Here is a 25,284-nt window from a genome sequence, read left to right on the forward strand (position 1 = left end):
TAGCTACATTAGCTGTTTCTAATGTAGCATTATGCTAACTTTTTGTTGCCAGGATCAACAGAGACTTGAGGTGAAATCATAATCGTTACAGCTGGACGTAAAGAAACAAATAATCATTTTAAGATTTAAGTTTGAAACTCTCCAGGTGAAGAAAAAATCTGTAATAAGACAAATAAGTAAAGGTAAAGCTGTGTGTGTGATCACACAGCTCCACAGACACACAGGAGGAAACACTGACTTCATCAGGGACTATTTACAGCGGCGGATGAATCCATGTCTGGTGGTAATTAAGATACAGTGTGTAGTAAACTTCATCCTGTGTAACAGTGCGGATCACTGATGTGTTTATATCTCTCAGAGGCAGTGTGTATCCGGCTGTGTTACACACACACACACACAGTCTATCTCCATTCATTCATAAATTCAGTCTCTCCATATATGATCACTCTGTGCCTCCTTTAATTCAGCTCGTCACAGTGTAAACGTTTCTGCATCATTATATCATCATAAACTGTGAGGGCAGTTTCTCACCTCTCTGTTCTTTCAAATGTCTTTAAAGCAACAATATGGAACTTTTCCACCATGCGGACACATATTCTCCTCTTCTTCTTCAGTTTAAATAAGTCTCAGAGCTCCTCAAAACATGTGTGTGAAGTTTCTTGTTCTAAATCCACTCTGATCCTGTATTTGATCATGTCTATAAACCCCTCTATTTCAGCCCTGCTCAGAACAGGCTGTTTCTGTGTCTGTACCTTTAAATATGTAAATGAGCTGTGTCTGACCACGCCCCCTCTCTGGAAGGTGCTCAGGTGTACTCTGTGCTTTCTCGCTCCATGTCCTATTGTTTACGGTGAGAAGGCAGACTCAGAGGGCAGAACAAACACCTAGCTGTGGGAGTGTCACCCACCTGGGGGAGGGGCTACTGCCCTTTGTGATGTCATGAAGGGAAAATCTCCAAACAGCCTGTTTGAGCACACATTTTCTGAAAAGTGGAGCAGGAAAAAGACAGAGAGGATGGACTTTTCTTATAATTTTTGGGATTTGTAGACAGAATAGAGACACGTATTAGAGTTAGAGAAACATGGTGAAGTGTATTTTAGATAATATGTGACCTTTAAAATTGCAGTTTGTCAGTGGGCCAGAGTCATCTCATGAGAAGACGTGTGTACAGCTTTAAGGCACTAGTTCACCCCCAGCTAGTTAGCCTGTCTCTTCACTGTTTGAGTATAAATTTAGGGCTGTATCGTTGTCTCTCAGAAAGTCTTCTATCCCAAGTTATGTTTCAGGTTGGCATACAAATAAAAACAAATAAATCCATCTTACGTCAGAAAGTTGTGCCTTTCCTTGTCGACCTTCAAGTTAGCTTCAAGTTAGGAACGTTACAAACCAATCTCAACTAGCCTGTAATAAATACACCCCGCTAACAGTTGAATACACAAACACGTACTTCACAGTTTGCAAACAACGTGCTGCAGACACTCCTAGAGTCAAATTTATGCAAATTGGCGGTCAACACGGTTCTTTGTCTTCTCATAACAACTTTTGGTGTCTTCAGCAAAGACGTTCTGCTTGTCAACAAATGCACAGCGTTGTCTATGAGGGGGCGTGGCTAACAGCAGCATGTGTTTGAAGACAGTGCAGTTACACTCAGAGACCTCCGGTGGGCGCCAAAGCTCACCTAACCAAAGTTCTACTTATTGTTGCTTTAAATATGACATAAACGTATAAACTCAGCTTCTAGTCGATGAAACATTTGACTCTATTTTCGAGTTCTTTTTCTTCTGTGATGAGAGACTCCTTCATCTGTCACCCCGTCTGACTCACAGAACTGTTCAGACTGTTTGTTTGTTTGTTGTGTTTCATTCAGTCGCTCCGATCATGTTAAACTGATGCTAACTATCAAACTGTTCCCCTGAAGGATCCCTACAGAGATCGATGATTTTGCCAAAGAAGAAGATGACTTTTAAAACCAGAAACATCTGATACATCACTCTCCACAAAGAACAATCCCCCAGAACTGTGGACTTTTTGAAGAACTTCGTGCGTTTCAACAAAATCTACCAGGGTAGAAATGTAGTTCTGGGGTAAAAGATCTACCACTAAAAAACACCCTGCTATGGGTTATGTACTTTCTAGAGGACTTTTGAGAACAGGGCTTCAAACCCAAAGACTGTGTTACTGTGTGTTGCATTCAAATATTATAATTTAAAGGGGACATATTATGAAATCCACATGTACAGTGTTTTTGAACATATATTTGGGTAACCTGAGAGTCTACTGACCCACAACATGTGAAATAAATCCATCCAGTCCTTTGTTTGTGGTCTGTATAAGTCTTACAACACAGAGAAAAATGCTCTGTTTCAAATGTGCTCTCCTTGTGATGTCACAGTGGGATTCTGCTAAAAAGAAAATCCCCCTCCCCTTCCCTGGTATCTCCACCCCCAGCCTAGAACAAAACTTTAGTGCAGGTCCTCTCTACAGAGGAGTGATGTCTACGGGGAAAACTCGGGGGGGGGGGGGGGGGGGGGGGGGGGGGGTCATTTCATTTAAAGAGACACACACACCAAAACGGAGCGTTCTGAGAGAGCTGGTTTATACAGGGTCACAAACCTCCTCTGGTGCTTGATTCATGTTATATTTTGACCAAAGCACAGCACAGATGTTTCATTTAGACCACAGGGGGACTGTTTGAAAAGGTGGAGGAGGGGGACAATATGTCCTCTTTAATACAACAGTAAAACACATTAACTAACTAACCAGCACATAATATGAACCCTCTAAACCTGACCTGCCCTCCATCCAGGACTTATACAGGCCCAGAGTCAGGAAACAGGCAGGTAGCATCACTGCAGACTTCTCAAACCCCTCCCCTCTGGTGGGCGTTACAGATCACATGTACGCCAAAACAACCCGACAAAAGAACGGTTTCTTCCCTCAGGCTGTCGCTCTAATGAACGCTAAACGCTGTCAGACCTGTCGGTGTGAAAACAACAGTAACCCTGAAACCAAACGAGCTCTGTGAATGCACATAAGAATATTTAAACGTATTAATCTGTGCACACTCTTAATGTAAAAACTCATGTAAATGACCCCATCTGTTACATAATAACATATTCTATTATCATGTTTATCTCAGCATTTTCACACTACTCACCACTGCACTGTTGTCTCATTTAGTCCTGTACATTTCAGTCTTTGCTTATTTTGTGTAGTTATACTTTTTGTACACAGAGAGCTCAGTTCACTGAAGTCAAACTCCTCGTGTGTGTGTGTGTGTGTGTGTGTGTGTGTAAGCATTCCTCACCAGTAAAGCTGATTCTGACTCTAAAGTTTGCTCTCCTCTGAAGATCTTTGTAGTCTCTTATTTTCCTCTCTTTCCTCTCGCTGGAACACGACCATATTCAAAATCTTTTTCACATCATCCAACCAGATGTGGGTATAAAATCTTATGCATTGTTTTAGGTGTGAAGTGTGTCAGCGATAAAAGAGTAGGAATAATCATGTCGGCTTTATAATGTGCTGACTCACTCTTTTAACTAGATCACTCCTGATTTGAATGCAGTTATGAAGCTGTCTTTATTGAGTAACACACTGCAGCTCGTGTTCAGGTATGTGAACGTTTTTTAAGAGACGTGTTCTGGTGGAAAAACATCTGGATGGTTCTAACAGTGGGAAAGAAGTCTATTGCTATTAAGTCATAGAAACATGAAGGAGACGCTGACTGGACTTTTTTCTCGTCTTGGTGTTTTTTGGAACAGTCACATTAAACTTTTTCCATCAGATATCGTGGGGTACAAATATGGAATTCCAAAAGACACGTTGTTAACGGCTCTTCGTCTTCAGAGATTTTTAAAAGGAAACCGTCTCCACATTTAATCCACGAGGTCAAACTTTTGCATATATAAAATATATTTCTTTTTTTTCAACTCACTCATTTCACTCTCTTTTTAACAGATTAATGCCTGTTTCATTTAGCTGATAGAGGGTTAACATTCTCAGTCTTTCTATTGTATGTATGTGTCTAAGTGTGTGTGTATGAATACGTGTATAGGTTACTGTATTTGTGTTTATATTTAATTTTGTTTTGAAATTGTGTAATTCGATTTGCTTAGTTGTTTTATTTGGTCTCTTAAGAGGTGAGGCCTGTTGGCTTCTTGACCTCTCCTGACACACCTTTTATGTTTTTGTTAATCCTATTTTGATGTATTCTTATATGTGTGCAAATAAATAAATAAATAAATAAAATAAAATAAAACTCGGAGGGGATCGTGGAGGTCGTTTAGAAAAGGTGCAAACCTCTTCAGTCGATGAAGACCACGAGAGACGGGATTAAGGATGTTAGAAGACCTCGAGTGGGAGTCGATACTTCAGCAGTGTCTTTTAAATATAAATGCATAAATGACTCCCTGGCTCAGTCTGTAGTCCTTAATGTGACTCTTAGCAACCCTGAGGCCGCTCTGTGATTGGCTGAGAACAACCAAGAGTGTTTTTTTTTTTTTTTGCATCTGCCGACAACAAGACTTTTCTTAAAACCTCACATCACACAGGTATGTAGATTACTTTAGTCCCTTTCTTACCTGTCGTCCCAGCGCCGCCCCCTGGATGTCCTCCTGCTGCTGCTGGGCGATGGTGACGCCGAGCACCAGCGTGTGGACCCCGCAGGACACCGTGGTGATGAGGACGATGGGCGTGAGCCTGAGCGGCAGCGTGAGGAAGAAAGAGAAGCTGAAAAAGGCCTGCCAGCCCACCGTGTCCGACGCCTGGTGGAAGCGGGCGTAGTTCAGGCCCAGGTAGCAGAAGATCTGCGCGGCGATGAGCACCCACAGGGCGTAGGGCACCACCCGCCGGGTCACGCGGTCCGGCAGCAGCCCGAAGCGGCACAGCAGGTACAGGGCGATGTCCGCCGCCAGCCCCAGAGACGCCACCAGCACGGACGCCAGCTTGTCGGACGTGTAGATGACGGCGCACATGACGATGATGTAGCTGTCGAAGAGGGCGGCGAACACCACCAGCACCAGCAGCGTCTCGTGCCTCTGCCTCCTGAAGTAGGTCTGGTACAGGTTCTCCAGGGACTCGGGGGCGAAGGTGAGCCTCATGAAGCGGGGCAGGCAGAGGCAGCATCCCGAGCTCCGCACCGTCACCTCATTGGTCCGGCCCACCGCCTGGCCCGGGTCCGAGGGCAGCGTCACCGAGCAGTCCGCAGAGTACTCCGCCGAGTACTCGGGCTCAGAGAAGGCCCGGTTCCGAGGCATGATGGTGGACTCTTTTGAGAACCGGGGGTGTGTGTGTGTGTGTGTGTGTGTGTGTGTGTGTGTGTGTGTGTGTGTGTGTGTGTGTGTGTAGTCTTGGAGTCTCAGGCGTGCATCACCTGTGTTGCATTTGTGTCGTGCCGGGTTCTCTCAGTCTCCCCCTGAGAGGCGTCATGAATCAGCGCGGCGTGCCCGTGTCTTCTTCTTCTGTCTCGGTGAGTCTGATCGCTCCATCTAAAGCCGCTCGCATCGTCAGTCCTGTGTGTGTGTGTGTGTGTGTGTGTGTGTGTGTGTGTGTGTGTGTGTGTGTGACACGCTCAGATCGGACACGCCTCCTCCTCCTCGCCCTCGGACATGTGACCCAAACACCCGGCTCCTCCTGTCTCCTTACTCGGCGGTGGTGCAGATGTGGCTCCTCCCCTCCTCCAGCGTCCGCCTCCGTCCTCAAACATGACAGACCAGTTCAGCAGCTCCTCACACGGCCTGAACAAAGAAGAGACTTTTAATATGACGATGAGTTATAACAGCTTTATTGACAACATTAAACACTCACACACACACAAATCTGTCTTTACATCACACCCACAGAACACAGCGATCAGAGGTCATATTTAAATATCATCCTGGTGAAGTCCTAGGCGCCCAATATTGAGTCAATTGCATGCAAACTCCTGCACACTTTCTAAATTGCACAAATGCATTGGCAACATTTCAGTACCAAAACATTGCCAATGCATTTGTGCAATTTAGACATTTTTTTTCTATCTTTCTCACGCAGCAATTCTGGTTTAAATTTGACAGTAAAAAATCTGCAGTTATTTTTTTTGTAAAGCTTCTGTACTTGTGATACTATTCATGATTAAAATAAGAGATTATACTACCGACCTTTTTAGTAGAGCTTCTAACTGAATCTCATTTCATCTAGTTTTATTACATTTTGAACCTCCTGTGTTTCCTCATTCAGAATAAATGACAGCGTTTCCTCAGTTCCTGTTCGTATCTTAGTATTTTTACCTCATGGTGTTTGGATTGTGGGATAGGGAGTCATGTTGTTGCTGTTTGATTAAATGTTGATGTTAAAGCACTTTGGGATACAAAGTGCTATACAAATAAAGTTTGAGTTTGATTGATTATATTATATTATACTTTAAAAGATGTGGTATTGAAAGAAAAAGACACACTTTGACAACTTGAGTTTTTCATTTGATGGAGCAGCTAGGACTTTAAATGATTCTATAGTACAAGTATCTGAATCTGAGACACATCTGTCTCTGTGACCAGAGACCCTGAAACAACAGAAGAGTAAAAAAAAAAGCTTTTTTCTTTTTGCAGACAACACAGGAGGAAGAAATCCACCATCCTGAATTTCTAAACACACTGTTTTTTGGTTTTTTTTTTGCATTTCATGAAAATATGAAGTTGGAGTAGAGGCTCAAGTGAGGATATTTTACAGATCAACCTGAAATAGTCAAATGAAGGTGTTTGAACACAGAGTCCAGTCTGTGAGCTGCAGGCCTGCACAGCTACATGTTGCTCTCTGAGTCACACACACACACACACACACACACACACACACACACACACACACACACACACACATATGCACAGGTTGTAAAAACACTGAAAACATCACTGTGTCTTAAACAAAACGTCCTGTGAGGGTCTCAGGTGTGCAGACTCCGTCAGGTGATGGAGGATCACTGTCACACTCTTTAATGGCTGCTTTAGCATCTGAGCTCCTCTATGTTTATCTAAACCTTTAATCAGATTATTCCTCCTCCTCTTCAGGTCCAGTTAAAACCTCTGAAGCCCCCCCCCCCTCCTTTTTCCTCCAGATGTTTACAAATCAGAGAAAACAGGATCCAGCCTGATGCTCACCGTGTCTTCTGGAGCCAGATGTCGTCTCCTCTGAGTGCTAATTCACCTCACACAGCTGAGTGTGTGTGTGTGTGTGTGTGTGTGTGTGTGTGTGTGTGTGTGTGTGTGTGTGTGTGTCTGTGTGTCTGTGTGTGTGTGTGTGTCCTCAGTCACACAAACACACATCAGCGTGGTTTAAAATATAAAAAAAACAGTCAATCGATTAATCGCCAAGAAGGAACACAGACCACACAATCCTCGCTCCTGGTGTCTGTGCTCCCCGGTTTCTGAGCTCCTGTTCTGGGTGTTTTCCGCAGAAGAAACGGAACAGATCCACCGTCAAGCTGCACGTGTTCAAAACAACAGGACTTCCGGAGGACTTCAAAGTAAAACATGCATGTGTTCGTTTTGCTTTTCATTGATGCTCATCATGCATACAAATTAGATTTTGTGCATTTGAAGCAAACTGGAAACCAAGGATGTGATTGTCAAGTTTTGGGATTTTTCATTATTTTTTTTATTTCCTTTGGACTTAAGTTTAGTTTGAATTAGTATTTAATGCTGGTTTGTTTGTTTTAGTTTAGTTTTTATTAGTGTTTAGTGTCAGCTTGTAAGTTTTTTTTTTTTTAAATACCCTATAGCCTACAATATCGTATTAGTAAGGGGGAAAGTTTTAACTCCTGCAGTCAGCAAGCTCCTCCAAAATAAAAGCTGATGAGTCTGAGACAAACTGTGAGAATAAGTGTCACTCAGTTTGTTTGTGTCACAGACGGGGGGGGGGGGGGGGGGGGGCTTCCAACCAGTGTTTATCACCACCAGTGTTCCAACGCTTACTCCTCTTCCTGTTTGTTACTCTTTCTTTGGTCTTTGGTTTTCAAAACAGCGGAACAGGAGGTTCCTACTGTCATTGGAAAACTTGCAAATTTTGAGCCACTGCTGTGGTGTAAAGTTTGTCAGCCCTCAAGGCCCCCCCCCCCCTACTGGCCTGGGGCCCCAATCAGTTGCCTGCCTTGCCTGTTGACAATCAGCGCCTCTGTGGAAAGTAATGATATTTTCAATTTTATTTTAGTTAATTTAGAAAACACATGATAAAGTTTTAATTAGTTATTGTTTTTAGGTAAAGTTGTTTTTATTTTAGTTTATGTTTTAACCCAACAGCTGTTTTGGAGGTCTGACCATGGCTGTTTACATATTGGAAAATATTGACTCTGTCAACCATTCAGTCAACTCAACGACAGCCAAAGAGACGGAGCCTTAAGCCTCAAGATTTAACGCTACAACATGGCTGATTGCAGTCAGATCTGTCACGCACATAAAAATGCATCACATAATTTTTTCACCAAGCTGTGATCATGTTTATTTCTGTTGTCAAAACAGACATTTTAATATGTGCTGTATGTGACTTTTGGAGTCGCAGCCTCAAGCGGACACTCGAGGAACTGCAGTTTTTTTGCACTTCACATTGGCACATTAGTCAACACCAGTGGCTGCCGCTTGATGTGAACACAAACGGCTTAATTTTTTCACATTGACTTTACCTGTAATTTTTTTCCTGCCAGCCCCCTGGAGAAATGTCTGCGTTTATTCATCTGGAGCTGTATGAACGCAGCAGGTGATATGACCAGAGCGTGACCCGTGTGATAGTCATGCATGTGATGAAGCTGCTTCATACCCTTTTCTGCTCTCCAGTATGTTCTTTTCCCACGATTTTTGTTTATCCTGTGAATATGTCCAATGACGTGTAGAGGCATAAAAACTCTTAGTGTCTGACTGTTCTATTTTTTTCCATAATTTTTCACAAGTGCATGTTTGAAAACAGATAGAGTTTAGAGGGAGAATGAACCAAATGAACCTGTACATTTGAATTATTATTTTGCTGACGAATGAAAGACAAAGACCAGAGTCAAGGTCAGGGCCAGAAGAGGAATCTGAACTCCTTTAGATGACACTCTGATAAAATCCCTCAGTAGAGAAATATCAAAATGCAACTTGAGAAAAGAACGTGCTTAAAAGTTATTATCTGTCAAGTCAAATAAATGACTCAATTTACTGTTTTATTAAAACCTCACCAGACTGATGAAAATATACAAATCATATCTGATTTTATATTGAAGCATTTTCCATCATGCTTTTAATTTGAAGGTTAGCATCGAAAGGTTTTGGTATTACCGTTTCCTGTCTTGACGTGAAGCCCCCCCCTCCCCCCCACCCCGTAGCCCCGCCCTCCATCCTCCGGGAGGTGAAGAAGAAGACGTGATCAGAGAGGAAGAGGTTCAGCCTGTGTGTGTGTGTGTGTGTATGTGTGTGTGTGTGTGTGTGTGTGTGTGTGTGTGTGTGTGTGTTAGAGTGTGTGTGTGTGTGTATTAGAGTGTGTGTGTGTTGCTAATACATTTATAACACTTTCTGTCTGTGTGTAAACAAAGATGCCTTCCTAGCTGCAGACTGGTTGCTATGGTTACTGATAGTTCCCCCTGTAACAGCTCCTCTGTGAGTGGACGGTTTGCTGCCTTGCTCATTGACTCGCTCAGCTTCAACATGAACCTGCACAGGTTTACAGGTGTGTTATAGAACTCAACAGGTCTTTATTTATTCATCTTTTTTAAGTGAATATGATTACTGTAATGACATGTACGGTGGCCCTGACGCTCCAAATCACAGACTGTGTAAAAAAAAATGGACAGGGTGGCTCAGCCTCCTTCCGTTGAACAGGATGAAGCCAGAATATGCCCACGAGGGCGCTGACACATTTCAAATATGCAACAGGAGTCTGCGAAACTTTTGTGGTGTTTATTGTATTTTTCTCGCACAGTTTCCACTAATCCGGTGCACACAGCGCCGCAGGAGCCTCGTCCTTTCAGTCATTCGTCAAGAGAGCTGTCAATCATGGCATTTCAAACAATTTTAAAAGGATCACATCATCGATTCAAAAGAAGCTTGGAAGCCTGATAACAGCGATCAAAATGAAACTGGGTTTGAGAAAAATGAATCCGACATGCATTTTGATTTTATAGTTTAATACGTGTCCCATGTGTTCACAGAAAGGAGGCGGGGTTTATGACGTACACCGCAGCCAGTCAGCAGGGGGAGCTCTAAATCTCTTGGTGTCACACCCGGGCAGCTGTCGCTCTGTCCATCTTAATATAACATTTGTGGTTTACTAAAATCTACATTTTAAGATGTAATTTTGACGTTGCAGCATTTCACAATTTAAATGTTGGACAATCCTTCTTCTTTGTGATTGGACTGAACCGTCGTCCCTGGCAACAGTTCACTGTCATGTGTTTTTTCCAAATGAATTTTTAAACTTAGAAATGATTGAAGAGGAAATTAGATTCGACAGGAATATTTCAATGAAGAATAGGTTATTAGCATGATGTAAGTTCTGATTTCAGCATGTTATATCAAACATTGTATCCTGAACGTCTGAAAGAATCAGAGCTGAGACAGGACAGTTCACCAATCACAGATCCCCTCAGAGAGAGAGAGAGGGAGAGAGAGAGGGAGGGAGAGAGTGACGTCTTACACACTAAATCCATTATCTCCAAATCCCGTTCTAGGATTCAGGGCGCAGGAACCAACCTCAGCTTCCGTTGGACGAGAAGCGAGGTCCAATCAGAGGGCTGACACTCAGAGACAGACAAACATTCACACCTAAGGTTAATCTAGAAACAACCAATTAACCGAACGAGCATGTCTTTGAACTGTGGGAGGAAGCTGGAGCCCCCTCAGGGACCCCACAGGGAGAACATGCACGGTAAGGTAAGGGATTAGAACCAGGAACCTTCAGGCTGTGAGGCAACAACGTTAAACCCTGCACCACCATCTGCTCATAAATATATTAATCATAAATGTCCCACATGTGTTTAGAAGGTCTGAGACATGGAGAAGAGTGTATGTGACCTTTATATTCTTTCTCATATCCAAGACGTCACATTCTTACTGCTGATGCTGGTCTGCTCTTTGGGGTCTTATACAGATTAAACTCCATTTGATCTGCAGAGTCCCTCTGCACCTTTAAGAAAAAGCTAAAGACCCAGTTCTTTCATGAATACCTACTAACTTGATGATGATGGTCTCCATATTATTGATGATGATGATGGTAATGACGATGGTTTTTGTTTGATAACAACGACTTATAAGATGGTTTCTATACTGATTAGAGCTCTCAAGAACTGCCCTCAATGTTGTGCTTTGCCTCTGGTCACTTCCTGTCAGCACCTGTGTGTCCAATCAGACTCAAAGCTGATCGTTTGCTCTTACTGACATTGTTCCCTTTTTTTCTAGATCCTTGCTTGTGTTGTTCTTACTCTCTGATGTACGTCGCTTTGGATAAAAGCGTCTGCTAAGTGAATTGTAGAATTGTAGAAACAGCGCCTACATTAGGACTCATCTGGATTTAGCCTAAAAGTGAACCCTGCTGCAGCATCACAAAAACAGAAAGAGCAAAAAGTCTGAAGAAAAGATACCTGTGTCACGCTGAGCCCATTTTGAGAGAAGACTAGAAGAACTACACGTTGATCATTGTGTCTGAAACCTGCTGCTTCATCTGACATCTCTGAATCGTTCTTTTTATCTTGCCTCCAGAGACCCCCCCCCCCCTTCTTGCCATAGATAGTCTCCCACTGTGAGGTGCATGTCTGAACAAGCAACTCAGGAAGATGCACGGGTCGTCAACCTGCAAGAAATTTCCTAGAAAATTTCAGGTGTGTATACAGACTCTGTTTCCAAAGAGGCGTTTTCCCTGTGGCTGTTTCCACACTTTAAACTTTTAAGAGTAAAAAAAAAGAAAAGAAGAAGCTTCCAGTGCATTAATGTGTGGACATGGAGCTGTCTAACACCCCCCCCCCATACCATCATTCTGTATTGATTGTTCCATTGAAGGCCAGCTGATCATTATGACTCTGTTTCACATCGATCAGAAACTTCATCAGCATCGTCCTCTGCTCTGACCATCGGCGTCCTGAACTCAGTGTCAAGGTCACACAGCTGAAACACCGGGTGATGGTGGCAGAAAGCTCAGTCTGTATTGGGACTCGGGCTGGGAACCAGAGGGGTCGCTGGTTCCAGTACAGATACAGTCTGCTGCTCTGACGCTAAATGCTGATTCAGCACTTGTTAGTTGTTAGTTTATCTAAAGGTTGCATTCAGACTTATAAACAAAGTGAACGTTAGAGAACATACGATCAGATGTGTGTTGAAATTTCAGGATCTAGTTCACTTGAAAACATTATTACTCATGTTTAAAGCTAGAAACAGATCAGATCAGTGTTTACATCTAATGAGGAGGATCATAGACGGAGATTTCATTTTAAAAGTCCATTTGCACGCACTACATTAAAACAGATGTGAATCTCAGTGAATGGAGTTAAATTATGGAATTCTCTCGATAATCATTTAAAATGCTGCTCAGGTATCATTCAATTTAAAAGAATGTATAAAGAAAAGGTTCTGGGAAATGATGAATGTATTGAGTTAATCTAACTGATTGTTTCTATATTGTTGATCTATTTTTTGTTTTGTTGAAAGAAAGAGAAAACAACAGGTTAGCCATCTTATTCTGTTAAACAGTATCTTGTGTTTTTAGGAAAGGGGGGGGCAGGTATTGTAAGTTTTCTTCTTCCTGCTCCTGTTTGCTCAGGACGCTCCACATTTTGTTGACTGTCTTACCTGTTCAGATCGTGCAAGGACTATATAACGAGCAAGAGAAAGTTAACGTTACAGAATTTCCTTTTTCTTCTGTGAAGAACCCAGACAGGGTTATAGTGTTTTTAAACACATAAATACCCTGTATGCTGTGGGAGGACACAGTGGGCGTGTAATATTTGATTTGTAGGTAGGGCTCTAAGGCGAGTTTTGTCTGGTGCCTGTGTTCATTATAATCCGTCCATGGGGTAGTAGTAAATAGTAGTAGTAAATATTTATTTCGGTCCATGACCACAAAGCATAAAAAACATACACGAACAATAATAAAAATTTAAAAAACAATGGTCAAAAAGGTGTAGGATGAAGCTGAGGCTTATTATGCCTACCCTTTGAACATTTCCTTTATACAGTATATCAAAACAAGAATAGCTGCAAAAAAAACAAACAAAGTAACCTGATTTCACAAAACAGAAAACAGTTGTCAGTTAACCAAATCAAAACAATAAAAGGAAAAAAATAAATAAATGAAAAGCTTCCATAAATGATTAATTATGTTAATGTGAATTAATGTTAGACATTTACTAATGTAGATGTGTTTGCAAAACTTTTTTTCAGTGACTCCCATTTAACAAATTCTTCAGAGCGTTTTAAGCATAGACTGTAAATATTAATATAATATATAATATATAATAATATTAGTTTTAAGCCAGAGGTTAAAAAAACACTGAACGACAATCTCTGGTGTTCTTTTTGTGACGTCATGACGCAGCCGACGCAGACTACGCTGCTGACGTGTAGGTTAGGGAAGCGACTGTCGAGCTGTGTTGAGCCGCTGCTAGCTCTTAGCTCCTTCTCTTCATCACAAAGCGTTTGTTTCTCCACTGACAGCTCATAATGAAATCATCCCACGCAGAAATAAGCTTCACGATGAAATAACAACGGGACACAAAGCGGGACTACTGCTCAGGTAGGAGAGTTTAATTAAAAAATATAAAAAATAAAGGAAAGAGCTAACATGCTAACTGGGAGGAAGTTAGTGCTAACAGCAGCTTTTACAGATAAATGTTGTTGTTGCTGTTGTTGTTGTTGTTGCTACACTTATTAAAGTGAAGATATTCTCAGTTTCCGCTGATTAAAAGACTGAACTTACTTTGTACAGTGTCTTTAACCTCCTGATGTTGTGACAGATGGACACAGCTCCGTGTTGATCTGATGAGCTCACCTGTTAGCTGAAGCTACATTCATATAAACAGAGTTACTGATAAACACAGAGAGACAGACAGACAGAGAGACAGACAGACAGAGAGACAGACAGACAGAGAGACAGACACACAGCTGGAACAGACACACAGAGAGACAGACACACAGAGAGACAGACAGACAGAGAGACAGACACACAGCTGGAACAGACAGACAGACAGACAGAGAGACAGACACACAGAGAGACAGACACAGCTGGAACAGACACACAGCTGGAACAGACACACAGCTGGAACAGAGAGACAGACACACAGAGAGACAGACACACAGCTGGAACAGACACACAGCTGGAACAGAGAGACAGACACACACACAGAGACAGACACACAGCTGGAACAGACACACAGAGAGACAGACACACAGCTGGAACAGAGAGACGAGACACAGAGAGACAGACACACAGAGAGACAGACACACAGCTGGAACAGACACACAGCTGGAACAGAGAAACAGACACACAGAGAGACAGACACACAGAGAGACAGACACACAGCTGGAACAGACACACAGAGAGACAGACACACAGAGAGACAGACACACAGAGACATGCAAACAGATGATACTCTGTACAACATATATAAATGTAAATAATGAAAACAATACTGTTACCAATCAATCAAACTTTATTTATATAGCACCTTTCAGACAAATTAAATTGCAGTTCAAAGTGCTTAACAAGAGTGCAGAAAAGTTATTGATGAAAAGTAGTTTATAAAATCACTGAGAGACTAATGCACACCAATAAGAATTACAAATAAAATATATGTATAAAAATAAAATACAATAAAATACGACACATAAAAGCAACAAGATATTAAAATAAATATATAAGAGGAAAATATTTAAAAGTGTAGTAGGATAAAAAGACAACACAGTAATGTTAAGATTTGAATTGATATAAAACACTATTTAAAAGCCAGACTGAATAAATGAGTTTTAAGACTGCGTTTAAAAATCTCAATATTCTGGGCTCCTCTCAGACCCTCAGGAAGGTCGTTCCACGGTCTAAAGAGTATAAATATTCTTGCTAATTTTCACTACACCTAGGCTGTTTGTAGTTATTTTTATTTGTATTGTAAGTCAGTCTGATGGCTTTACCCCAGTTCATTGATAGTGAGTCAATCAATCAATCAATTTTTATTTGTATAGCGTCAACTCATAAGAAGTGTTATCTCGAGACACTTTACAAAAAGCAGGTAAAAGACCTTACTCATTGTTATGTTACAAAGATCCGGCCTATCCATCATGAGCACTTTAGCAAAGCAGCAAAAGTTACAGTGGTAAGAAAAAACTGCCTTATTAAAAGGCAGAAATCTTCGGCCGGATCCCCGGCTCATGACGAAACAGCCTTCACAGGCCTAGACTGCGCCGGTGAAATCAGCTTCTCTGTGTGCTCACCTGAGGTTTACATCAGAGATAGATAGATAGATAGATACTTTATTGATCCTGAGGGAAATTCAAAGCATCCAGTAGCAGATTACAAAGACGTACATGACATGAAACATTTGTTACAAATTAAACCACAAAACCGACGCCCCCCCCCTCCCATACATATATATTAACCCGAAAATAAGATTTAAAGAATACCCCTAGATCAGAGAGGGGCAACTTTGGTCACAGCAAGGGCCACATTCATTTAATTCTCACTGCCAGAGGGCCAAATTGTAGAATACATGTCTCAAATTGAACTCAACATATACCAGTGATCAAATATTATCATGGACATGTTTCTGGTTTTCATGATTTCATGGCAGATTTTGTCATATTTTCCAATTAATTGATATGTAAAAATTTACCTGAGGGCCACGTTGAGGGTTGATGGGGGCTGCATGTGGCCCCCGGGCCGCCAGTTGCCCACCCCTGCCTTAGATGAATCAAACCTAAACTGTGCAATTTAAAAAATAGATTTATACAAGAAGTGTACATAACCCGTGCAGGGATAAAAATACATGTGAGATTTAAACAAGAACCTAAAAACAGTTGAGGGGAAAAAATCTGTAATTAGACCTGAATATAAAAAATAAAAAATAAGTGTTGACCTTCTGAAGTTGTGAGGGGCAAAGAGCAAATCTTCCTGTCTCTTCTCGCATGCTGATCAAAACCAATCTCGCCCTTCGGGGACAAATAAAGTTGAGTTGATGCCAGTCTGTACAGCATTTGGAGAGGAGATCCAAATTAACTTCAACATTTACTCCAGTATCCTCGTTCTAATCCCCGTCTGACAGGGTGCTTCGTCTTCCTCCAACAGTCCAAAAGACATTGTGTTAGGTTAATTGGAGACTCTTACATTTCCCGTAGGTGTCCATGGGAGTGTGCATGGTTGTTTGTCTCGATGTGTAAGCCCTGTTATTGACTGGAGACCAGTCCAGGGTGTACCCCGCCTCTCTCTCCCAATGGCAGCTGAGATCAACTTCAGCCTCCTTACAAACCCAAACCTACAAAACTTTAAAGATACAAGAAGAAGTCAAGTCACATTTATTTATGAAGCACATTTAAAAACAGCAGCAGCTGACCAAAGTGCTGCACAGTGCATCAAAGAAACAGTTTACAGGGGATTACAACATATACAAAAAACACAAAATAAAATACGATAGAATAAATAGGAGAGATAGTGAAAGCAATAACTGGAATCTGAAAGAACCGTCTATTCAGGACCAGAGGACTCAAATCCTAAAATATAAAAATAAGTCTTTAGAAGGGACTTAAAAGAGTCAGTAGAGGATGCAGACCTGGTGGGAAGAGGGAGGCTGTACAGAAAGAAATGTGTCCATAACAAAATATAACACTCTGTTTTTCCACACAGGTGTGTTTGAGGCAGAGGATTTATGAAGAAGAGTGAGTGACCTGCACAAACACGATGGGGAAGAGGAGGGTGCCAGATCTGTACAGAGCCCCCTTTCCCTTGTACACGGTTAAAGTGGACCCCAGAACAGGGCTGGTGATCACAGCAGGAGGAGGAGGGGCCTCGAAGACCGGCATCAAGAATGCTGTGGTAAGAACTGATGATCTGACGGTTCATTTATCAGAAGAGTACGGTGGCCCTGAAGGCTCAGTGCACTGCAAGTCAAGAAAGCACAGACACAGACAAGACACAAGAGGACGTAGAAATAGATTTAAATATTAAAAACACTCTTTATTCAGGTGTGTTTCCTGTTGATTAATAACCCTAAATACTGACTCTTCTTTAAGTAAATACTCCTTTAATAACATAACATTTATTATTATAAGAAACACATTTCTGTACGGTCACTACAGTGACAGATGGCCTTAAATCTTTACCTGCCACAGCCAACATGTCCCTGCTTCTGTCAGGCTGCAAGTGATTCTTTCATATCCTTCTGCATGTTGTCTTTTCTTACCATGCTGCTGTTTTTCCAGATTCTGTGCATGATGTCAACATGTTGTTGCTGCTTTGATCTGTCAGAGGAAGCACAGAACTAACATGTTGAGGGTATAATGCAATCATTTTATCATTTTTAGAATTAAGACTGGGTGATAAAATGATCTTGAAGGGGATCATAATAACATTGATGTTGATAAAAATGATAAACTTTGGACATTAGTACCTGATATATTTAGATTACACATCGACAACAAACACTGAGTAGTCGAGTAGTTACTACAGTTATCCAGTCGTCCATACAGTGAAGTTCGATTAAACTAAAATATTAACAGTTCAGATTGTGAGGTGCATGCAACCTCATAACCATAATATGCAGGTAAAAATGTAATTTATATATCGTAATAAATGTATCACAATTCTCAGCATATTGCAAAATGTTTAAAATCACAATAATATCGTATCGTGGGGCCTCTGATTATGGTGTGTGTGTCTGTGTGTGTGTGTGTGTGTGTTTTCAGCAATTCCTGGAGCTGCAGCTGGTGGGCGAACACTCGTACTCGGCCACCCTCCTTCACTCTCATGACACGGACACTCGGGCCACCATGAACCTGGCGCTGGGTGACGGGGTGATCGCCGCGGGTCAGGACGGGACCTGCTGCCTGATGAAGTTCAAGCAGAAGAAAGACGGCAAAGCTGCGGGTAAAGACGGTGAGACTCCCCGCTGCACTCTCTGGTATAACCTGCTGTCTGTCTAAAAGGATCGTTGGCTGACTCATTAGAAAATAAAAATACCTGTCAGTATGTTCCCTACCGCTGTTTGATCATACTGAATAAATCCAATTACAGGGAGCATTGATATCAAAGCAAAAACTCTTAAAATGGATCTGACATTTCTGCGTCATCTTTTGCCTCCTAAGAACCCCCATCCCCACCCCCCCAATCCCACCCAACGGTGATAGCATCCCACTGTGAGATGCATGTGAAAATAAGCAACCTGGGAAGTCTCTCTGGAAACTTCCTGAAATGTTCAGGAGTGCATGCATGAAACAGGCTGGAGTTAAACCCCTCAGTTTCAGATGCACATGAGTTATTATTTGTATCCTCTGATTCTTGATGTGTGTGTGTCTGATTCAGTAAATCTCTCTGTGTCCTCTGTGTAGCGGGGAGCAGCGTGCAGAAAGGAAACGCCCGGAGACGGACGGGGAAAGGAGACAAAGGAGGACAGGATGGAGCTGCGGCGTCAGGAGACATGCCGGACACAAAGGATGAGACGATCCTGATCTCCGTCACCGGTCTGGCTGAAGTCCAGTCGGACCTGAACCCTCAGGACCCGCTCCAGAAGGTGGTCCGCTTCAGTCCTGACCTGAGCCTGCTGCTGACGGGAGGCACAGACGGACACATCCGAGTGTGGGAGGTAAACACGCTGCTGCTGATCTTTTTACTTAAATTGTAAATTGAAATTGTAGTATCCTTAAACAAAATCTGCTTTCTCTTTTAAAGCCGTTAAAGAACAGAATGATCGCCCAACTAATCTGAAACTAACTCAGGGAAACTTGTACATAATGTTTTACTAGTGTGTGTGTGTGTGTGTGTGTGTGTGTGTGTGTGTGTGTGTGTGTGTGTGTGTGTGTGTGTGCGCACGTCAGGGTTGAAAATGAACTTTTTCCACTTCCTGCCACTGTGACTGGTGGATTCAAAAATCTACCTGTCACTCTTTTTTTTTTTTTTTTATACCTGCCTCTTTATTTTAACCGACAGCAAAATGTCATGACATAGAATACCAATTTAAGGCTTACAGTATTTAAATAATGTACTATTTTATAATCATCTGTTAAAGAAAATGCTGACATCCTCTTCATCTCACTTAAAAACAGAAAAAAATGTTTATTTTACTCAGTTTAGTGTTTTGAGTTTGGTAAGAGTTTCCATTCAGTTATGTCCTTAAAGGCTGATCTAGCTGCACCAAACTTGACGGGTAGGTTGAACAAATTCACCTAATTGATTGTCGTGCAAATTTCCAACCCTGGTGCAGGTGTGTGTGTGTGTGTGTGTGTGTGTGCGTGTGTGTGCGCGCATGACTGGTTGGTCTGCATTTTCCTGTTGCCATCACCCGCCCAGGGACAACAGATTGAAATGAGCTAGTTAGCTAAATCTGGTACGAAGCATCTCTTCTCTTCTGAGACTGATGTTATTTTGTACACAGTCCCTGATTCTAATAAACTAAACTAACCGTTCAAGGCATCAGGAGACCAAACAGTCCCGTGTTCTGTGCTGCCTCTAACTTAATGATCAGAGATCGGCTCTGTGTACGTGACAGTGTTATCATGCTCTGAAGTCACCGACCACAGAGTCCTGACCGACACAGATTCATCCACTGGTTTTATTTTAATCAAAATAGATTCTGTCAAAAATCCACCTCAGAACGTCTTACTGATGATTTCTATGATTGTGTCATAATAAATGTCATGACATTGATCACATGTTCCTGACTTTACAGTTTCCGTCCCTGAAGAAGAAGTTTGACTTTAAGGCTCATGAAGGAGAGATCGAAGACCTGGATATGAGTCCAGGGAACAAGGTGACCCCCCCCCCCGGCTCCTCTTATGAGACTCTACATAACGATGTGATGATCGATTAGTAATAATGAACATGTTGTGATGTCATGCAGCACCTGGTGACGGTGGGCCGGGACTTCGCCTGCAGCGTGTGGAGTGGCAACCAGTTAGCCATGGGTCTGAAGTGGTTTGAAACGATGCCCCACATAGCTGACAAGACGTATCGGTATATGGCCTGCAGGTAAACAAACAAACAAACAAACAAACGGTGTCATCGTCTCTGAAAGGATGAAGGATAAGACTCAGACCTGTGATGTGTTTTTTAAGGTTTGGGAAGGTGGAGGATCAGAAAGACGCCCTGAGGCTCTACACGGTCCAGATCCCCCACAAACGGGACAGAAAACCTCCGCCGTGCTTCATCACTAAGTGGGACGGGCGGAGCTTCCTGCCCATGCTGACGGCGCCATGCGGCTCCGAGGTCATCTCCAGTCTGGCAGTCAGGTACCTGATGGGTTCAGGATAGCGCTCCATGACGGCCATGGAGCGTAAAGGCAGTTTACACCAACATTTATTCTCTGAATATGACGTTAACTCATTGAGTTTCAGAAGTTTATTCAGACATTTAAAGGCTTTATATGTGATTTTTTTGGTCCAGCAGATGTCGCCCTTGAGCACCAGTATGAAACCAAAACAACTCGCGCTGCATTGTTGTGTTAGCATGCTAATGCTAGCGATCTTTATTATGCTCGTATCTTCACACTGCATGTAAATTTACCTGAAATGAGCGTGATCTAGAAACACAGTTAAGCAGTGAGTACAGTATGTTATTCTTCTTTTCTCTAGTCCCTCAATTAAACAACTTTTATACGTGAGGGGAGGAGTCAGCCGGCCGTCCGGGCGCTGTAAACAAAGTGAAGATAGGACTCTGAAAACTCTGAAAACATCACAGACAGTGGGACTCGGGTGTTACACCCATTGTAGACAGTCATGACTCACAGAGTTATTTTCAGAGGAGATACTTGATTTCTATTATATTTAAGTGTGAAAAATCACAAATAAAGACTTTAAAGAAACATCTGTTTAATAAATAAATGCTGACGTGTATCTGAATCTTTTTCCCTCTCAGTGATTCAGGAACGTTCCTCGGTCTGGGAACTGTGACGGGATCCGTGGCCATTTACATCTCCTTCTCCCTGCAGGTAACCACGACGACACTGTACATACAGACATGTACATTGATTAACCAATCAGCTGTGCTCTATGCTGATCTGTGTGTGTGTGTGTGTGTGTGTGTGTGTGTGTGTGTGTGTGTGTGTGTGTGTGTGTGTGTGTGTGTGTGTGTGTGTGTGTGTGTGTGTGTGTGTGTGTGTGTGTGTGTGTGTGTGTGTGTGTGTGTGTGTGTGTGTGTGTGTGTGTGTGTGTGTGTGTGTGTGTGTGTGTGTGTGTGTGTGTGTGTGTGTGTGTGTGTGTGTGTGTGTGTGTGTGTGTGTGTGTGTGTGTGTGTGTGTGTGTGTGTGTGTGTGTGTGTGTGTGTGTGTGTAGAAGTTGTATTATGTGCAGGAGTCTCATGGGATCGTGGTCACCGACCTGGCCTTCCTGCCTGAACACAGACAAATCAGAGGGAACAACGAGGCGGCCATGTTGAGTGTGGCGGTGGACAGCCGGTGTCAGGTTCACACTGTCACCAACAGAAGTGAGTTTCATCATCATCAGCAGAAAAACTTAGATATAAATATCATCATTTATCATTGGGAAAGGAGTCGAACTAACGAGATGTTAGACGAGCTCTGCTGACGTTTACAGTCAGCGGTAAAAGACGACAGAACGACCAGGCTGCAGTAAAAAAAGTTCATTTATTAATCCCTCAGTGCAGCCAGGTAAAAAGTCCATGGCAGAGAAACCAAACAAATACCAAATCAACGATGACCACAAGACGTTTTAATACAACACTGGATTCATATTTCATTGTATATTAAAGGTTCTATATGTAACTTTTTACAAGTATAAATCGTTTTTATCGCTCATTGATATGTGAACGGTTAACTGATGTGAAAAAGGAGATGTTTACTGTCTATCTGTGTTGCCTGTATAAAATCTTTCCCTGCGTCGTATTTTCCGCGAAAGCTCCAGGAAGTGACATTTTATGCACGTTCTCAACGTCCTCCTCGCTCCGCTCCGCTTACAGAGATCAACAGAACAAACTCATCACACACTCCTGCTCTCAGCCTGCAGAGACTGAATACAGACACACAGACTCCTTCACAGACTTTCACATGTGTATGACCACTTACCTCCTCTGTAAACATTATGTTGGTAAATATCCAGTGTTTGGTGGCCGATGATGCTCGTTTGTGTACGTACGAGCACGTATGACGAGCACGCGAGGGAGAGCGAGCAACAGGCTACTGGTGCAGTTTGCCTAACGGCCATGCGGTATCTCTACAAACGCAGTATTTTTGAAAGTTACATATAACCCCTTTAAGTAAATAAAAAAAGACTACAATTTTAAGATAAGCTAATTTACTTCATACTTGAACAAATCAGCCCAAATGAATGAACTATGACAGCATTATGACACACCTGCATCCTGCAGGAATCACACATGTTTAACTTGAAACTGCAGAGAACTTAAAATGAGACTTTGGCACAAACATGTTTTTTTGTAAATATTTTATTTAGTTTTAAATTTGACATTATACAAAACAACAAAAGTACAGAACGAGACAAAACAAACAACAACAGACAAAGGGCTGCCTCTGTACACACACACACACACACACACACACACACACACACACACACACACACACACACACACACACACACACACACACACACACACAGGTGTCTGATTAGGACAGGTTGTAAACAGGTGGAGGATTTATGGTGTAATAAATTCTAAGCACCAACAAGTATGATAACCGGTCATCAAAGGTCATCACAGGTCATTAAGTCCACACGTTTTCTTCAAACGAGGAAGTGGAGCTGTCACTCAAACAAGCTTGGCCACACCCTCATATTCCCGAGAGGTCTGTTCACGCTCTATAACAATACTTCCTGGATAATAACCTCCAGGGTGGCAGCACAGAGCAGGTCACTGTTAGCTACTGTTTTAGAGCAGAGAAGAAGAATTGATTTCCTGAGAAACCAGTAGATTTAAAATTCAGTTAAATTGTCTTATCGTCCTCTTTTTTCTCCCTTCAGGATCCTTTCCCATCTGGTTGGTCCTCTTCTTCTGTGGTGTCATGGTGGTGGCGGCCGTCCTCCTCCTCCAGCACCTCTTCCCGGGATTCATTTAAATCATGAAGGTGTGTGGTCACGGGTCACAGGTGACGGAGCCTGACAACATCAGCATCCTCGCTCTGTGTGAGGATCTACCCGCGGCACAGACCCCGCCTCCTCACGTCCACTCGGGGGTCGCTGCTCTCAGAAGTCTGAAACCAGTAAAAAAAAAAAAAATTAAAAAAATCTACAAACCAGAGGAACCGGTAAACGAGGACAGACTGTGGTGTTCTACCAGCGCTGAAGAGAGGATCATTAGAAGTGTTTGGATTCTTGTTGAAGGGCTCATGTCGGTGAATGTATAATTGAGGGAGGGGCTCTTTTTATCCACATATTTAAGGAAAGATGTAAAATATACTACAAATACTTTTAATACCTGCGAGTCTCTGGATGTGTTTTCTGTTAAATCCACCAGAGGGCAGCAGAGGACATAAAGTTCTTATTGAGAGCCTTAAATCATCCCTCAGCCTCTGAACAGTTTGTTTTATTTCAAACAGCTTCATGATGACGTCCAGCGACTATTTAACACAAAGTTATGCATAATTGGGTTTAATTTAAAGAAAACAGATTTGTTCAAAGGCAGGGTTGGTCATTTTCTAAAACTAGCATGATTTTGAAAGTAGCATTCCCTCAGTGCTCCGTCTGCACCCCCTCCCCTCTGTGCTCCCTCATAAGCCACGCCCCCTCACTTACATGCACGAGTGCCGTTGCTCCAGAAGCGGAGTTTAGCTCAAGCTTTGAGTGTGAGCTAGAGCACGCAAGGTGTAGAGAACGAGCAGGGAGACAGGGAGGCGTCTGATTGGTTCATCAGATTGGTACCTCGTGGCAGACATTGGTTGAAGTTTTTACAGACTTACAACTGATACAGGTGATGGATTTTCTTCGTTCCTTTTTTCAGAGCACCTGAGTTATTAATGTCTGTCAGGACCTAAAGACAGTTTCAACCAAAATCTTAAAAAAGTGTTTCTGGAGGAAATGACCAACCCTGCCTTTAAATTAGAGAAGTCTCAAGTCTGTGAAAAGTTCAAGATAAAAAGTAATTTTTTTTACCGCAGTGAGAGTTTGTTTATCCCCTTCTTTTATGAAGACATGTCACCTTTATTCATTTTTATTTAAAAACACTCTGATTTACAGCAGATGTACAAAATGTGAATGCTTTTTTAAAAATGGCGCCCTTTATTGTGACTAACATGGTGAATGAAAAAAAGAAGAAATAAAATATCAATATGAGAGGAAAATGGAATAAAACACCCGCTGCTTTCTTTGTGGTGATAACAGTTCACACCTACCTGCTGTGGTCAGAACAGGTTTAATCAGAACCAGGATGAGGAGTCTGTTGAACCCCCGACAGGATGAGACCAAAAAGTGACCAATCAAAAAAAATAAAAAAATGGAAATGTCTGTAAGTTTTGATTAAAATACGGGCGAGTTTTGCACACAGTTCACTCTTTAACACATCCATCCATTATCTATACCGCTTTTTCCCGTTTGGGGTCTTGGGGGGGCTGGAGGTGATCCCAGCTGTCATTGGGCGAGAGGTGGGGTATACCCTGGTCTGTACGCCAGTTGATCACAGGGCACTTTTTAACACAGCTGTGTGATGTTTTAAAATCATCTCTCTGGAGGTTTCTTCCTCATGCTCACCTGTTGTGTTCCTACCTGCATGTTCATTAATGAGTCACTCACCTGAGTCCGTTATCTCCTACCTGCCTGCCTGCCTGCTGTCCTGGATCGATGTGGACTCTCCTGGGTCTTCACTCAAACAGCTCCAGCTCTGACCACTAGAGGGAGCCAAACAATCGTTTTATATCCTGCCTGGAATCATTCCCCTTAATGCAGAGTGTTTAGATATTCTAATGATTTTTCTTCTTTTATTTGATGCATATGATTTGATCTTTCATGTGTTGAGTTTGCACACTTGTTGTGTTCTTCTCTGTGTATCAGATGTTCTGATATTGAAGCTGAACCTGAGAAAGAACCGCACAGATTCCCATCAGCGGAGACATTTCCGTTCTTTGACCTGCTACCTGAACCCTGTCTCCTTCACTTTCCCTCCTTCAGGACATGAGACAGCTTGATCGAGTCATGACAG

At 42.4% G+C, this 25,284-nt stretch overlaps 2 protein-coding genes across 4 annotated transcripts in view; one reads left to right on the forward strand and one right to left on the reverse strand.

The window, feature by feature from the left end:
• adcy3a (adenylate cyclase 3a) overlaps window positions 1-7,447 on the reverse strand; it is a 32,147-nt gene extending 24,700 nt beyond the window's left edge. For both annotated transcript variants that reach the window (XM_061049560.1, XM_061049558.1), the window contains exons 1-2: window positions 7,131-7,447; window positions 4,581-5,735 (exon numbers count right to left, since the gene is read on the reverse strand). In XM_061049560.1, the coding sequence (XP_060905543.1) occupies window positions 4,581-5,255 (675 nt within the window). In that variant the 5' untranslated portion in view covers window positions 5,256-5,735; window positions 7,131-7,447. The remainder of the gene's footprint in view (window positions 1-4,580; window positions 5,736-7,130) is intronic.
• A 6,086-nt stretch (window positions 7,448-13,533) lies between these two features.
• On the forward strand, window positions 13,534-24,440 carry preb (prolactin regulatory element binding). 2 transcript variants are annotated; one of them, XM_061049571.1, is made up of 10 exons: window positions 13,534-13,719; window positions 16,816-17,004; window positions 17,874-18,054; window positions 18,516-18,769; window positions 19,853-19,933; window positions 20,024-20,151; window positions 20,238-20,411; window positions 21,037-21,109; window positions 21,453-21,603; window positions 23,115-24,440. In XM_061049571.1, the coding sequence occupies exons 2-10, from the start codon at window positions 16,870-16,872 to the stop codon at window positions 23,207-23,209; spliced, it is 1,272 nt and encodes a 423-aa protein (XP_060905554.1). In that variant the 5' UTR covers window positions 13,534-13,719; window positions 16,816-16,869; the 3' UTR covers window positions 23,210-24,440. The 2 variants fall into 2 exon arrangements, with proteins under 2 accessions (XP_060905554.1, XP_060905553.1); XM_061049570.1 differs by having other exon boundaries at window positions 13,535-13,719; window positions 17,874-18,063.
• The last annotated feature ends 844 nt before the right edge of the window (window positions 24,441-25,284 follow it).

This window comes from Labrus mixtus, chromosome 11 (genome assembly GCF_963584025.1).
Source record: "Labrus mixtus chromosome 11, fLabMix1.1, whole genome shotgun sequence".
Taxonomy (NCBI): domain Eukaryota; kingdom Metazoa; phylum Chordata; class Actinopteri; order Labriformes; family Labridae; genus Labrus; species Labrus mixtus.